Consider the following 14,641-nt stretch of genomic DNA (forward strand, 5'->3'; position numbering starts at 1 on the left):
CAGTGTTCATCACAGACTGGGTTTACTGGGAGGTGGGGGGCACGGAGGCCCCCATGGTCAGCACAGAGCTGAGGTGGGATCAGGGTGCTGGGTGCTCATCCAGCAGCTGATGAAGCCCTCCATGGCTGGCTGTTCGGCTGTCTGGCTGTCCAGCTGTTGTCTGTCTGTCTGGTGCGGATTGGCTGCATACTCCAGGTCCTCAGTCCAGGTCCAGGTGGGGGCTAGGTGAATTCTGGGGAAAGATAGGAATCTGTGTCCAAGCCCTCACTTTGTAGAATGTCAGGGCACAGCTGTCAGCCCCACAGTGGGGGTCTGGGGGGTGAGGGCTCCAGAAACCCCAGATACCCTTCCCAGGGAGCTGTGGGGGGTTTGCCAGTCACTTCTGCAGCATGCAAGGATGTGGGGGGGACAGCAATGCTGTGCAGGATGCTGCAGCCAAGCCCCAGTCACTTTGGTCCCTGTGCCCATGGCCACACACCCTCCTGCAGTGCTGTCCCACTGCTCCCACATCTGCCTGTGCCCACCCACATCCAGCTGTGCCCACCTGTGCCCACCTGTGTCCCCCTGTGCTCACCTGCAGAGAGCAGCCGGGCCCAGAGGCAGCAGAGCCCCAAGAGCAGCAGCAGCGACAGCAGCCGCATGGCACGGATGGGCAGCGTGGGGGCTGCCTCTCTGGGCACAGGCAGGGTTTTAAATCCTCCTGGGGCAGAAGGTTGGTCCCCATGACCTGGCCAGTGCCCCAGCACCTGACATGCTCCATCCGAGCGTGAATATCCCCTGTCCCCTCCCTCCTGCAGGCAGCTGCTGCTGGACGAGCCTCAGGGGAGGCACGAAGGTGGTGACAGGAGCAGCCAATGAAACTTCCTGCTGCGGGGGACAGGTAGGGCACAGGTGGCAGCGAGGGGCCGGGAGACCCTGCCTGGGGCTGGCCTGGCCGAGGTAGCAGAGGTGGCTCCCTGGCCGGGCGCTGTGGAGCAGCCCGTGGTGCCCTGGCAGCTCTCCGGGCATTGTTCTGCCTCTGGGAACAATCGCTGGTTCCTGAGGGACGTCCTGTGACCCGACACGGTCCACAGCCCTGCACTGCCACCAGCCCCTCAGCCCTGCATCTCCTGGCCAGCCTGGAGACCAGGACAGGCCAGGGGGCATGGGGTCCTGGTGCTGGGAACAGGGAGGTGGGGGCTCTGCATGGGCACCAGGACTGCAGGGCTGGAGCACGGTGTCCTGTGTCCTTGCCGGAGGCAGAGTGGGTGCCCAGATTCCAGTCAGGCGGTGCTGGAGCTGCCTCTTGCCTCCTGCTCCCTTCCACGGGGCTGATGGGATCAGCCACCCCGGCCGCTGCGAAGTGTCGAAGTGTCGCAAGGACGGCGGCATCGGAGCTGCCGGGGCTTTCCCTGACGGTCCCTTCCGGGAGTGCCTGTCCCTGGGAGAGGCAGGAGGGCTCCACACCCCCGCCCGGGCAGCTGCCTGCACGTGTGTGTACATGTGTGTGCACACGTGGAAGCCAGCTGTGCACACGTGTGTGTGCGTGTGGAGTCCACGCTCCCCGTGTTCCCGCTCTGTCCCTCGGCTCCCCTGGTGCCTCTCCTGCCGTGCAGCCCGGCCTGGGCAGGAACATCATCCTGCTGGCACAGCACCGCCCCTGTCCCCATCCCACCTGAGCCTCCGCCCTGGGAGATGCCACATTCCTGGGTGCACCCTGAGCACCCTGGTCACTGTTTTCCCCCTGGAGAAGATCTGGCTGGCGGCTCTGCCCCCCCCAGCTATGCCAGTTGCTCACCCTGCAGATCCCTGGTGTCAGGGCAGGGCAGGGGGTACCTCTGAAGGGGTTTCTATCACGTGCAGCCCCAACATCTACCTGGGAACAGCCCTCCCCTTTAACCCGCCGTGCCCCAAACCCCAGCAACCGCCGGGAGCGGCTCCGCATCCACGGCGGTGTCACCCCAGCCTGGGCATGGCGTTACTGCGAGGCCAGGCGGTGCGAGGACAGCCGGAGCTGCTCTGGAAGATGCCGTCAGTCGTTCCACGGATCATCCGGCTGTGATTCCCTGCGAAGATAGCGGGAAAAATGCAGCCCCGGTGGATTCTGGCGCTGTGGCCCTGCCCTCCTGTGGGTGCGGGGCTGGGAGTCTCTGTGCCACCGGGAATGTCCGGATGGCTCAAGGCAGTACCGAGGGTAGCCGCTGAGCCGCGGCCCCGGGACCACCACGGTCCCTGCGCGGGGGTCCCTTTCCCACTGCCCACCCTGACCCTGCGCTCCCGACCGCCTCCAGCATGTCCCTCGGGCTTTGCTCCCGCCCTGCTCAGGACTGGCCACGTCACCGTGTCTCATGCCGGGGTTTCTGCCAGGATCTCGTTTTGGGGCTTTAGAGGAGAGGCAGGAAAAGCTGCAGTGGAGCGAAGGCGGCGGGCGGCACCACCCCCCCCAAACCCCACCCCGAGTCCGACTTTCCTGGCCCCTCTCCACGGAGCTTTCCTCGCCCTCCACTTCCCCCTTGGGACAGTAATTACGGCAGTAATTAGGAAGACAATTATTCCTGCTGAATGGAAACAGCTTAATCTGTTTCTCCCTCCTTTTGGCAGGTTTCACCCCACGCCCGCCCACGGGTGCCGGTGGGTGCCGCCCAGCCAGGGACCCGGAGCCCTGCGCTGCTGTGCATCAGGATCCCCGGCTGGAAGCCTGGAGGGCTGTGAGCCGTGTCCCATTCCCAGGGAATGCTCCCCACATCAGCACGATGAAGCTGCCAGACCCCGACGTGCTGCCAAGAGCAGGGGGCTGCCGGGGGGGCACAGGGCACGGCTCAGGGCAGGCAGTCCCCGGGAGTGGGGTGGGTGAAGGAAACATCACTGTCCTGTGGGACCTTCAACAGCCACGATTGCAGGCAGTGAGGTGGTACCCACAGGCTCAGCCCCATATGCAGGGAGTGCAGGGCAGTGGTGCTGCAGTGTGCCGTGCCCCAGCTCTTCCCTGGCTGATGGCTGGGCCAGAGCCAGCAGCTTTCCATGCCCTGGCATGGCACTGCCATCCTCACTGGTGGCAGAGAGGCCAGTGCTGACCTCCCTGTGCCCATCCCCATGATAGGCTTGTCCCCAGGAGACTGTGGCTGCTGCCGGTGGTGCCCCCAGCCCAGCCTGGGCACACCACTGCCACCCAGCTGGGCTCCCCGAGAGCCACTCCAGGACAGCTGTCCCGTCCTACCGGTCCCCCTGGCTCCAGGGATGTGGCCAGGATGCCACTGGGGAGGCTGGGCCCTGCCTAGGTGTGGCTCATTACCTGCATGGCAGGAATTACCTGGGCTCAGGCGACAGCCCTGCGCCCTCTGCCCCACCCGCGCACCTTAAATCCCAGCCCACCACACCCAGGGCCAGACCCGGCCATCCAGGGCACCATGGAGCTGCTGCCTGGCTGCCTTCTCCTCCTCCTCCTCACTGCCCTGCTCCCCCTCACCACACGGTCCGGCCCGGCCCCACACGGACATGGACGAGAAGAGCTGGGGATGGGTGAGTGTGGCCAGGGCATGGCCTGGGGACAGGGACACCCGAGTGCTGCTCTTGGCCAGTGCTCCCCTCTGCCCCTGTGCTGCCAGGTGCCTGCAGGGGTCTGGGGCTGTGGGTGCCCGGGGTCTGGCCCTGGGGCACTGGGGGGCTGCTGAGGCCCCTGCTCAGTGGCTCTCCCCAGCGTTCTGGCCACTGTGTCCCACAGCAAAGCCTGGGTACTGCTACTACATCTCGGAGGTGGTGGAGGACCCGCTGGATGAGGCCTGTGGTGCCTGCCACAGGGATGCCTCCTGTGCCCGCTGCACCAGCGATGCCGACTGCCACGGTGTCACCAAGTGCTGTCCCAGCAAGTGCGGCTACACCTGCCAGGAGCCAGTGCTAGGTGAGAGGTTGGTGCCGTGGTAGTGGGGCTCTGGAGCAGCAGGGGTGGGTGACTGGAGGGGTGTTAGTTCACACTGGGAAACAAGCTGGGAAGGGAGGTCCCTGGGGTGCTCCCGGGGTCGTGCCAGGTCCTTGCAGACCACGAGGGGCAGCACACTGTGCAGTGGAGGAGCACCCCAGCTGCTGGTACATGGGGCCGTGGGCTGCTGGCACAAAGGGTTTGGCAGTAAGAAGGGACCGGAACTGTGCAGACCTTTCCAGGAGCCTGGCAGCACTGAGAGTGGTGGCATCCCTGTCCTGCCCCTGGCTCAGCCTGTCCCCTTTGGACCATGCAGACTTCTGCTACCTGCCCTCGGTCTGTGGGAACTGCAAGGCGCTCTTCCGCCGCTTCTTCTTCAACGCCTCCAGTCAGCAGTGTGAGGAGTTCATCTACGGCGGCTGCGGCGGCAACAGGAACAACTTTGAGACCAAGGGCGAGTGCTCCCAGGCCTGTTCCCACGTCAGTAACTAGCAACGTGCCGTGGGCCATGTGCCACAGATGGAGGCTGCTCCTGGCCCTGCTCCTGACACCCCATGTCTCAGTTCCAGGTGACTGATAGTGCTGGCCCGGGGGGTGTAGTGGCCTCTGCACAGCCCCAGCCCAGGGGAAGCTGCTGCTGGTGGTCACATCCCTGACCTTGGAGGGAACCATTCCCTGCGGGGCTGGTGGCAACGAGTGCTGTTGGCTGGGGTGGCCATGCTGGGGGGCTGCGGCTTGACTGGGGATGCTTGCTGGCTCAATGACAGGGACATGTGCCCCACGATGACAGCATGGCTGCCCCTTCCTATGCCATGGTGCCTGACCAGAGGAGCCCATCCCTCCCCTCAGGCTGTGACACTTCAATATAAGGGTGGGTCCTTGGATGAGCACGTCTGGGTCTCGTCCTTCCTGCTGGAGCAGGCAGTGCCCATCCCTCTTGTCTCCCCTCCCTCTCGGGGACTGGGTGATGGGTGCCTCCAGCAGCATGGCATGGTGGCCCCGGGGCTCTCCCAGCCACCACCCTGCAGCTCCCCCTGCCTCAGATGGCCTCCCAGCCCAGCCTTGCCCTTGAGCTGCTGATGTGACCTGGCTGGGAGCTGAAGCCACTGAATGGAGGAGGAATGGCCACCAACTCAATGGGTGCCCATCCCCAGCCTGCCTTGACCCAGGTCATTGTCTGCACCGCTTCACTGGCCCCTTGGCACCAACTCCAGCAGGGACTAAGCACCCTGCCCCCGGGGATGCTCCTTCCCTGGGAGCCACAGTTGATTCCAGGCTGCTCCAGGAGCATGTGGGGCAGCTGGAGGCGGCCAAGTACACACTTTATTGCCGAAGGTGGTGTGGAGGGGACAGGCCAGCTGGAGCCTGTGACTGTCCCACATCCGCTAACGAAGGTGTCTTCCTGCTGCAGAGGAGCTGCTCTCCCATCACGCAGCATCTGAAAAGGAGGACGTGCTTTTAAGGGAGCCACAAGGCTGGAGAAGTGAGGGACCAGTGGCCATGTTTGCAGCCATGCTGGCCAGCTCTGTGAGAGCTTCATCCTGCTCCATGTCACTTGAGATCCCCTCGCCCTGAAAGTGCACCTGCTGGGAGCAGAGCAATGGGGCAGCAGCGGGAACCGGCCTCACGATGATGCCGAGCTGGGAGCGTGCTGAGGGCTGTGCCCTTCACACGGGTCTGGTTGACACCCTGCATGACCTGGTGCCAGCCCTGGTGCTGGCCCCATCCTTACCACTGGACACCCATGTGCAGACGTGGCCGCAGCCGTTGCTGCAGCACTTGTGGCCCCAGGGACATTCCTCGTCAAGGCTGCACAGGTCCAGGCACGACCCACGGCCCCTGGGCACGGGGCACGCTCCATCTCTGCCTGCAAGGCAGAGCACCCTGCCATGGGGCACCTGGCTGGAACGCCCCACGTGTCCCAGGGCAATGCCTGAGTTCTCTGTCTCACCTCCGGGGGTGTCCTTGCAGACGCGGCCACAGCTGGTGCGGGTGCACCTCTGGCCCCAGGGACACTGTGAGTCAGCCTCGCACTGCTCTGTGCACCGCTCAGCACCGTGTCGTGGCACAGCCGCCGTGTCACGCTCTGCGGGCAGGGCAGGACGGTCACCTGGTGACTCTGAGCTGAGGCTGTGTGTGCTCATCACTTGCACAGAAGGAAGGGGAGGCATGGGAAGAAGGACAGGGGCAGATCATATCCCTGGAAGTTGTGGGACCCCGCGGGCACAGCCATCTCAGCAGATCCCCCCACAAGTTCACGGCACGGGATCCTCAATGGGATAGGAGGGCCAGGATACCCCAAGGAGTGGGTGCTGAGGGAATGCTGGGCTCCATCCCCACAGGGCAGAGGGCACAAGAGGCTGACCTTGCAGAGAGGCTGGCATGCAGACATGGCCACAGCCGTTACTGCAGCACTTGTGGCCCCAGGGACACTCCTCGTCGAAGTTGCACAGGTCCAGGCATGTCCCCCCTTCCCTGGGGATGGGACACACTCCCACTCTGCCTGCAAGGCAAGTACCCAGCTGAGGGGCACCTGGCTAGGGCATCTCACAGTGGGGCACCCCAGAGTGGCCCTGCATGGCTCCCAAAGGGCCTGGCTGGCTCTCACCTCCAGGGATGTCCATGCAGACATGGCCGCAGCCGATGCTGGTGCACCGCTGTCCCCGGGGACATTGTGAGTCGACCTCGCACTCCTCCATGCACTTGCCATCAGCGCTGTCCTGGCTCTCTGCAGGGGCACACGGAGATCCACTGTCACCTGGCCACCCTGGGGGGGCTGGAGCCAGCTCCCCCCGAACAGGCTGTGCCTGCTACCTCTGGGCACGGCCACGCACTCCCAGCCACAGCCTGTGTCGCAGCACTTCTCCTCTCGCAGGCAGACACTGTCATCCAGGCACTGGCTCCCACGCCGACGCCGGGGGTCCCAGCATGGCTCTGGCCGGGGACACTCCCCAGGGTGCTCTATTGGAGGAGGGGACCTGGATGAGGGCAGGGGTCCCTGCTCTCACTTTACTGTCCCGTGCTGGTGGCCGGGCTGCCGCGCTCACCTCGGGCAGGGCGGGTGCAGCACATGGCGCAGCCAGAGAAGCAGCACTTCTCCTGCCGGGGACAGTCCCTGTCATGGGCACAGGAGTCCTGCTCCGAGCACGGTTCAGAAATCTGCTGTGGCCTCACCTTTGGGCACTCGCCAGGTTTGTCTGAGATGGGACGGAAGGGGCAGCAGGGGCAGGGACCACACCATGCTGTGGGCACCCCCTTTTTTTGCAGCCTCAGGGCACTGTGAAGGCTGCACCCTGGGGGTCTGAGCAGCTGCCCTATGGCAGCACCATCCCACATCTTTCCCCCAGGAGCTTTGACATGCCTGGTGTGTGACAACCCTGTCCTGGTAACCTTTTCCTCACCTGGTTCGGGGGCCAAGCACACAGGGCCACATCTGCTGCTGCTGCAGCACTTCTCAGCCCCCGGGCACTGCCAGTCCCGGATGCAAGTGGTGCCACATGGGGATGTGGCCAGCGGAGCCTCCTCAGCCAGCGGGCAGATGCCTGGTTTTTCTAGGGGCAGGAGGCAGCAGTGCTGGGTGTGCAAACAGCAGCAGTGGGTCTTTCCCACCCAGTCCCCCAGTCCCTGGAGCTGGGGGACACCTCTGCCTGTATCTGGCACCTTGGGACGGGGGCAGGCAGACATAGTCGCAGCCGCTCAGGCAGCACTTCTCCTTGCCGGGGCACTCGTCATCATGCCAGCACCAGGCTCTGCAGTCATAACTGGGGAACAGCCCAGCATAGGCTGGGCAGAATCCGTCCTTCCCTGTGGACATGGCATGGGATGGCTGCAGTGCCACTCTTTAGAGGCACAGCCACGGGGACCAGGGTGTGTGGGGTTGTTGAACCTCTGGGGCAGCTCCTGGCCCCCTCACCTTGGCCACGTGCTGGGCACCGCTGGCTGCACATCTGGTGACAGCACACGTGGGATGGGGGACAGTCCTGGTCCTGGAGGCACCCCCACTGGTGTGGCAGTGGCCGTTGGGTGGCTGGGACAGGGCTGGTGTCCTCTGCACCATGGACCAGGTGAGAGCGGGATGGTGGCCTCGCCAGAGGGTGGCCTCACTGTCCCCTCTCCCCTCCAGCACCCACCTGGGAGCTGCACAGTGAGTCCCCACCCCAGACCCCGGCGAGCATGAGGAGAGGAGCCCCTGTTGTGCCACAGCTCTGTGGCCCCACGGCATCATCCCTGACCTCTGAGCCATGTCCCCGCCCGCACTGCCCGTCCTGTCCCATCCTGCCTCACCAGCTGACGCTCCCGGCAGGCACTGGTGGCCACAGCTGCTGTTGCAGCATTTCTGCACATCGGGGCAGTCTCCATCGCCTCGGCCCCGCTCCTGGAACGGTGTTGGCTGCACCACGGGGCCCTCCGTGGGCTTGGGCTGGTCTGGCAGAGCAGAGTGGGTGCAAGGATTCAGCCACCCTGCCCACCCCGGGGGTCCCCATCCCTCGCTGTGGTCCACACACGCCTGGTGCCTGAGGCTACATCCTGGCATTGGGTTTTCCCGGGAGCTGCTGGTGAGGGGAAGCTGTGTGTGCTGCCCCAGAGGTCAGGGAAGCAGGGAGGTGATAGATGTCTATGGCACAGAGTCCCTGTGCTGAGCCAGGGCTCCCAGCTCTCCCTGCCAAATCCATACCTGGTGCCGGCTCCAGGCAGGCAGAGCCACAGCCCAGCGGGCAGCATTTCTGCATTCCCAGGCAGTCCTTGTCCTCCAGGCAGGGGAAGGAGCAGGGGGCAATGAGTCCCTCGGGGGCTGCTGCCCTGCAGGCACCGGGCTTCTCTGCAGCGCCGAGGGGCCAAAAGGTGAGGCTGCACCGCAGTGTCCTAGGGCAGCACCGGGAAACCTGCCCCTGCCAGACCCTTGTGCCAGACCCTGCTTGTCCCTGGCTGGACCCCACCATGTACCCCATCCCAGCCCCCTCCATGCCTTAGGAGCTGTGGTCAGGGGGCTGCCAGCAGTGCACAGAGAGCTGCTCTGTAGCAATGGGAATGGCACAGGGATGGGGACATGGATGGGGGAGAAGGATGCCAGCTGTCCTGGGACAGAGGTGGTGCCGTACCTTCTGCTGGGGGGATGCAGCGGAGCCGACACTCCCAGGGGCAGCACTTGAGCCCAGCGGGGCAGCTGGAGTCGTTGGCACAGAGCGGGGGCTCCTGGCACAGGCAGCGCATGAAGTCCCGTGGGCACCTTCCTGGTTTCGGGGGGTCCCCTGAAGAGGGATGGCAACGTCAGGGCAGTGCCAGCACCAGAGCCTCTCATCCTCCATCTTTGGGAAGTGGGGCATGGGTCCCCACGCAGAGGCCAGGGAACTGGAGTGGGGATCACAGCCCGGGGGCTGGAGACTCTGCTGCAGCATGGCCCAGGGCTGCTGGACCCCCACATCGAGACCTGCATGGCACAGCATGGCACGGCACAGCACGGGGCTGTGTGTGCCCTTGCAAGGCAGCAAGTGCCATGAGGATTGTCACTGGCCCTGCAAGGGCACACCAGCTGGAGGTCAGGATCCATCCCTGAGCATCCTGCTGCCCTGGGTACCTTCACTGCAAGGAGCACACCCCATGCCACTGCTGCATTCTCCTCTTCCTCATCCTCCTCTTGGCACCCTGTGCTCATCTTGGCCGTGCTGGGAAAATCAGGACAGCCCTGCCTCTGCTACAGGTGAGCTCCAGCTGGTGCCTGTTCCCGGTTCCATCACTACCGGAGATGCGATGGGAGCAGCCGCTCTGTCAACAGCCTGGCTGGGTGCGGCAGGGCTGCGTGTTTGGGCTGCAAACAGACGCTGCCGGAGTTTCACTGCAAACAGCAGCTGTTTGGCTCAAACAAAGAGGCACTGGCCGTTGTCTCGGGGTGGGCAGAGCCGTGCTGCAGCTGGGCACCACCGTCCCTGGCACCATCCTGCTGCAGGGGGCCAGCATGGGGTGTGGGGGGGTCTGCACTCAGAATGTAGAAGACACCCTGGCACATGCAGCACCTCTGAGAGCTGATGGTTGCTGCGTGTAGGGTGCAGGAGGTGCATATGAGGGTGCAGAGGGTGCACACGTGTCCTGGGGGCCCCCCAGGCAGCCAGGCAGCAGAGCAGGTGCTGCAGCCAGCTGGGACATGGTCCCTGCCAGCATGTACTGGGCAGGGACAGAGGAGACACGACAGTGACAAGGGGGACTGGGGTGCAAGGAGCTGCCCCCAGGCTGCCCATGCCTGGCAGCTGCCAGGTTTGCTACCCAGTACTCACCGCCCTTCTCCTCTGATGTCACGCTTGGCTCTGCCCTGAGGATGAGGAGCCCCAGGAGGAGGAAAACTCCCAGGCTCATGGTGCTGCCAGGGACGTTGTGGGTGCCAGGGCAGTCAAAGCTGGGCTGCTGGCTGTGGCATCTGGCTGTGCCGCGGGCAGGAGGGGCAGGAGGAGCAGGAGGAGGGGCAGTTCCCAGAACCCACCGGTGCCCTGCCAGCCATCCTGCTTATCTCTGGCCGAGCCCCGCTTTGGGGTCAGGGCGACCCACAGGGCTGGGGAGGGCAGCTGGGGTCAGGCACTGTCCCCCATGGTGCACAGCCCTGCTGCAGCTGGCTGCCACCCCCTGCCTGGGTTTCCCTCCAGCCCTGCTTGCCCCTCGCCTCCCTGGAGTGGGGGCTGTGGATAGACCCCACGGGTTGGCCGTGGCACAGCAGTAGGAGCAGCCTGAGGAGTTCTGCCAGCCCTGCTGCCATGGTGCTGTCCCCCAGCCAGGTGTAGCCTCTGTTCATGGGACTGCTTGGGATCCATGAGTAAGCAGGTCCTGCCGTGTCCCCTTGCAGGTCAGTGCTGCTCCCTACCCCCTTCTCTGTCCAGGGACTCCATCTGTCCTGACCCGTGACTGCTTTTCCCACCAGGTTTTCACACTTCAGGATGCAAATGAGCCCTTCCTTGGTGCAAGGAATCCGAGGGAACTGGTTCTCCAGTCCCTGACTGCTGAGGGAACATGGAGCAGCCCCCGGGCCCTGCAGGATGGTCACCATGGGGTGATGATGGCTGGAGGTCACCCGTGTGGAATTGGGACCCTCTCCCTGCCCCGGGGCAGTGTCTGCCTGCAGGGATGGCTGCCTGGCGCCTGCCTGCACCTCCCTGCCTGCACACAGCCCAGGCTGCCGGCGCCTCTGGGAACCAGAGAGGGAAACAGGGATGGTCACCCAGAGCAGAGGTGGCCATGGGATGGTTTATTCTGTCTCGGTGCTGTGGAGCAGCTGAGGCCAAAGGGGATTGCCTTGTGCCGGGCTGCCGGGAGCCTTGGCTGTGGGGTGGTGTGGGTGTTGTGCAGCCCTTGATGGCACAGCTGGGAGCAGCTGGGGGTACCAGTTACCCCAACCAGAGCCATCACTCAATGCTGGTGCCATCCTGCCAGCGGTGCAGAGGGTCCAGCACAGGGACAGGCGCGGGGGCAGCAACACCTCTGCTCACGCCAGTGGTGCAATGGCAGTGGGGTGTAGGGTGACCCCGAAAAGGCAGCTCCTGTGCAGCTCTTCCTGGCCAGGGCTAGGCTGTGCCTGGAGGAGACAGGTGAGGGGGTCAGTGAAGATGGGTGCTCCCTCTCTGAGGGAGGGGGGTCCTGGGGTGCTCCCACCCTGGGCCCCCCTTAGTCCCCTCCAGGCTGGACCCGGGGGGCAGCAGGCTGGGGGTGAACGTACCCCACAGCGGGGGGACGCAGACCCGGCTGCAGCCCTGCTGGCAACACTTCTGGCTGGTGGGACAATCCTTGTCCTGCAGGCACAGGAGGAGGCACTTGTCTGCCTGGTTACCATCCACTGCAGGGGGACAGAGCCCTGGCCACACTGGCACATATGAGAGAGGGAAGGGTGAGAGGTTCAGGGCACCCCTCCAGCATGGGGGAGCTGCCCTGCCTGCAGGGGTGAGCTCCTCACCCAGTTCCTCCCCCATCATACACCAGCTCAGTCCCCACCCTCCCATTGCCCCCTAGGGAGGGCCACGGTAACAGGGTGTGTAGGCGGCACCGGGGTCTTGGCCGATGGCTTACCCTTGGTGGGTGGTTTGCAGACATGTCCACAGCCGGTGGTGCAGCACTTGTCATCCCCAAGGCAGTCACTGTCTGTGTCACACAGCTCCAGGCAGGGACCCAGGGAGCCCCGCAGCACCATGGGGCACGTGCCGGGCTTCGCCGAGGCATGGTGGCTCCCTGGTGACAGCGGGGACTGTGGATGTGCTGGGATTCTGTTCTCCTCAGCCCTGCTCCTGGCACAGCCTTGGTCTCCATCCTGTTGTCCTTTCCATCCTCCTTTGCAGAGCCCTGTGCTGCTCTCAGTTGCCAGCCTCACACCCACACCAGTCTGACCCAGTGAGACCAGTCACAGCCCAATATGGGATGCCAGCTGATAAGTGGAGTGGTGAGGGACAACCCTGGCTGTGGTCCCACCAGCAGGCAGTCTGAGGAGGGTGCAGGAGGTGGGTGCAGGAGGGGGTTCAGCCCTGTGCATGTTTGGGACCATCACCCCCCCATGATAGAGGAGCTGCATGCAGGGATCCTGAGGGCCAGCTCTTGCCCAGGGGCTCAGGAGGGCCTGGGCTGGGGCCAGGGCAGGTGTGTGGCAGCGGGAGCCACAGCCGGTGGCACACGCTCCCTGGGGCCTGGAGGGCTGCCACCAGCTGCACACTCGGCTGGGCACAGCCGCTGCGGCTTGTCCGGCAGCAGGACCTGGCACACGCCGGGCTCCACAGGGGAGGGAGAGCCGTGCTACCCCCAGTGCAGTGGTGGGCTGGACATGGGGATCAGGGAGGGCTGGTGGAGCTGTACCTGTGTCTGGAGGGGCACAGGCTAGCCCACAGCCAGAGAAGCAGCACTTGTGGTCCCCAGGGCAGTCCCGGTCATCAGTGCAGCGGTTGGGGCAGGCGGCAGCGCTCCTCTGGGCACGCTTCCGTGGGCAGAACCAGGGTTTGGCTGGAGGGAGGGTTGAGGCTCAGCATGCAACCAGTCTGACCCCACAGTGCCCACAGCTCCCCTACAGTGTGATGGGGGCTGCGGACCCCTGGATCTGTCCCGAGGCATCCTCAGCCTGCCATGGGGACCCCCAGGCCACCTCACCTGGCTCGGCGTGCACACAGCGGGTGCAGCAGCCGCGGGTGCAGCACTTCTCCCCGGAGTGGCAAGTGGTGTCGTTGTGGCAGCTCGCCCCACAGCTCGGCCCGATGGCGCTGCCAGCGCGGGGGCAGTAGCCTGGGCTCTCTGCAGAGGGAGATGCTCCATGTGGCCATGTGCCAGGGACTGGGGCTCATGCCAGGGGCACTGACACAGGCACCAGCCCCCACCCACACCCCACCCGTCACCCAGCCCCTGTGCTGGCATCCCTCGGAGGGAGCAGGGGTACCTGTGGTGGGCAGGAGGCAGGTCCAGACCTGCCCGCTCTGGCAGCACTTCTCGGCACCGGGACAGCTGTGGTCGGAGAGGCAGTACAGCCCAGGGGGCCAAGGGGCTCCACTTGCCCCCGCCGGGCACTCACCAGCTTTGGGGAGGGCAGGTGAGGCAGTGGGGGTCCAGTGTCCCTGTGGGGCTGCGCTGAAGGTGGGAGCAGTGCCCTGGTCCCCACGGCCGTGCTGCTGGGCCAGGGCGAGCAGTGCCAGGAGCACCAGGAGGAGGCTGTGCTGGCCCAGCATCGCACTGCGATCAATGCTGTGCTTCTGGGCGATGGGCTGGGATTTAAACTCTGCTGGGGCGGGGGCTGGCCAAGCCAACCTGCTCTTTCTCATGGCAGCAGGGTTTCAGGACTGTGGGAGTGCCAGGCATGAACAATTCTGCTCAGGGGAGTCTCCTGGGGCAGCGCTGGGCCTGTGGCTCACAGCTGACACATCCTCCACAGAGCCCTTTCCAGGTCACCGGTGACCCGTGAGCAGCTGGGCCGGGGGCCGAGCAGAGCTCCCAGAGCCCCACCACTGTGAGCAGGGTTGGCAGTGTCCTGTCCCCAGTCTTCAGTGCCCACCAGGTCCCTCCTGGCACACATGGAGCAGGGAGAGTTGCTGTGGAGCTGTGGTGCTGTGCTGGGGTGCACCAGCCTGCACCTGCATCATAGGGAGAGGAGGAACCAGCACTGGGCATTGGGCAGTGCTGGGCAGGGTGTGGGGCTTGTTCAACCCTAGGGGGCAGCTAAGGGTGGATGCTCTGGGGGTACCGGCCCCTCCCAGGCAGGAGGGACACTTGCTCTGCTTCCAGGGGCTGGGAGTGAGAACAGGGTAGGACCAGAAGGGACAGGGCCCTTGGAGCCCTATGAGGAGCTGGGGTGTCAGGAAGAGCAGGATAGGAGCAGGAGCTTAGCCCTGAGCAGGTGGGGAGGGGCAGGCATGTGGCAGAGGTGCGTGGGCTGCACTGCCCAAAGCTCCTTTAGGCTTCTGCAGTGGGCAACTGCGTGGGGCAAGGAAGGGTTTGGGTGATGCTCATGTGAGGGCACACGCTGCAGCCTGTTTGTCTCCTGGTCATTGCAGAGCGGGGAGCAGAGAGCACCTCTGCTCTGACGGGACACAGCTGCACCCTGATGGCCCCGCTCTGAGCATGGCTGTGCAGAGGTGGAGGAGCCAGTGTGCTAGGTCAGCCAGGGCCAAGGGCCCATGGGACAGCCTCAGGCTAGGCACAGGCTGAGGACCCCTGGAGACACAACAGAGCCAGTTGATGCTGGTGTTTGTGTGGAGCCCTTCCAGGCATCTCCAGCGCGGGACAAAGAGGCAACCAAAGATG

At 64.8% G+C, this 14,641-nt stretch overlaps 3 protein-coding genes and 1 long non-coding RNA gene across 6 annotated transcripts; 1 reads left to right on the plus strand and 3 right to left on the minus strand.

The window, feature by feature from the left end:
* LOC135423832 (uncharacterized) lies at positions 1-2,871 on the minus strand. Its single transcript, XR_010434975.1, has 2 exons — positions 575-2,871; positions 1-232 (listed from the first exon to the last, which is right to left on the minus strand). It is a non-coding gene; the product is annotated as an uncharacterized LOC135423832 (long non-coding RNA).
* A 131-nt stretch (positions 2,872-3,002) lies between these two features.
* On the plus strand, positions 3,003-4,421 carry SPINT4 (serine peptidase inhibitor, Kunitz type 4). Its single transcript, XM_064673773.1, has 2 exons — positions 3,003-3,877; positions 4,212-4,421. Exons 1-2 carry the CDS (start codon positions 3,475-3,477, stop codon positions 4,385-4,387), a joined length of 579 nt encoding a protein of 192 aa, XP_064529843.1. The 5' UTR covers positions 3,003-3,474; the 3' UTR covers positions 4,388-4,421.
* Positions 4,422-4,723: 302 nt separating this feature from the next.
* Positions 4,724-10,271, minus strand: LOC135423490 (balbiani ring protein 3-like). 2 transcript variants are annotated; one of them, XM_064673769.1, is made up of 11 exons: positions 10,165-10,271; positions 8,995-9,144; positions 8,571-8,714; positions 8,180-8,320; positions 7,809-7,943; positions 7,556-7,699; positions 7,297-7,446; positions 6,943-7,092; positions 6,710-6,856; positions 6,504-6,623; positions 4,724-5,981 (listed from the first exon to the last, which is right to left on the minus strand). In XM_064673769.1, exons 1-11 carry the CDS (start codon positions 10,241-10,243, stop codon positions 5,563-5,565), a joined length of 1,779 nt encoding a protein of 592 aa, XP_064529839.1. In that variant the 5' UTR covers positions 10,244-10,271; the 3' UTR covers positions 4,724-5,562. The 2 variants fall into 2 exon arrangements, with proteins under 2 accessions (XP_064529839.1, XP_064529838.1); XM_064673768.1 differs by lacking the exons at positions 7,809-7,943; positions 8,180-8,320; positions 8,571-8,714; positions 8,995-9,144; positions 10,165-10,271 and adding an exon at positions 6,261-6,398 and having other exon boundaries at positions 6,943-7,714.
* Position 10,272: 1 nt separating this feature from the next.
* On the minus strand, positions 10,273-14,557 carry LOC135423491 (whey acidic protein-like). Of its 2 annotated transcripts, XM_064673771.1 has the most exons (6): positions 13,284-14,557; positions 13,001-13,141; positions 12,713-12,856; positions 11,939-12,097; positions 11,592-11,735; positions 10,273-11,450 (listed from the first exon to the last, which is right to left on the minus strand). In XM_064673771.1, exons 1-6 carry the CDS (start codon positions 13,660-13,662, stop codon positions 11,440-11,442), a joined length of 978 nt encoding a protein of 325 aa, XP_064529841.1. In that variant the 5' UTR covers positions 13,663-14,557; the 3' UTR covers positions 10,273-11,439. The 2 variants fall into 2 exon arrangements, with proteins under 2 accessions (XP_064529841.1, XP_064529840.1); XM_064673770.1 differs by lacking the exons at positions 10,273-11,450; positions 11,592-11,735 and having other exon boundaries at positions 12,057-12,856.
* Between the last annotated feature and the right edge of the window lie 84 nt (positions 14,558-14,641).

Source organism: Pseudopipra pipra, chromosome 17 (assembly GCF_036250125.1).
Source record: "Pseudopipra pipra isolate bDixPip1 chromosome 17, bDixPip1.hap1, whole genome shotgun sequence".
Lineage (NCBI taxonomy): Eukaryota > Metazoa > Chordata > Aves > Passeriformes > Pipridae > Pseudopipra > Pseudopipra pipra.

What these genes read in the sequence shown, in the direction of transcription:
- SPINT4 (XM_064673773.1), top strand. Translation starts at nt 3,475, where the DNA reads ATGGACGAGAAGAGCTGGGGATGGGTGAGTGTGGCCAGGGCATGGCCT. An exon ending in CTGCCAGGAGCCAGTGCTAG is followed by an intron (nt 3,878 to 4,211) that starts GTGAGAGGTTGG and finishes TGGACCATGCAG; the next exon opens with ACTTCTGCTACCTGCCCTCG.
- LOC135423490 (XM_064673769.1), bottom strand. Translation starts at nt 10,243, where the DNA reads ATGAGCCTGGGAGTTTTCCTCCTCCTGGGGCTCCTCATCCTCAGGGCA. An exon ending in CTGCCTGGAGCCGGCACCAG is followed by an intron (nt 8,321 to 8,570) that starts GTATGGATTTGG and finishes CTGCTCTGCCAG; the next exon opens with ACCAGCCCAAGCCCACGGAG. An exon ending in GTGCGTGGCCGTGCCCAGAG is followed by an intron (nt 6,624 to 6,709) that starts GTAGCAGGCACA and finishes GTGCCCCTGCAG; the next exon opens with AGAGCCAGGACAGCGCTGAT.
- LOC135423491 (XM_064673770.1), bottom strand. Translation starts at nt 13,662, where the DNA reads ATGAGAAAGAGCAGGTTGGCTTGGCCAGCCCCCGCCCCAGCAGAGTTT. An exon ending in CTGCCTCCTGCCCACCACAG is followed by an intron (nt 13,142 to 13,283) that starts GTACCCCTGCTC and finishes CTCCCTCTGCAG; the next exon opens with AGAGCCCAGGCTACTGCCCC. An exon ending in CTGTGTGCACGCCGAGCCAG is followed by an intron (nt 12,857 to 13,000) that starts GTGAGGTGGCCT and finishes CCCTCCCTCCAG; the next exon opens with CCAAACCCTGGTTCTGCCCA.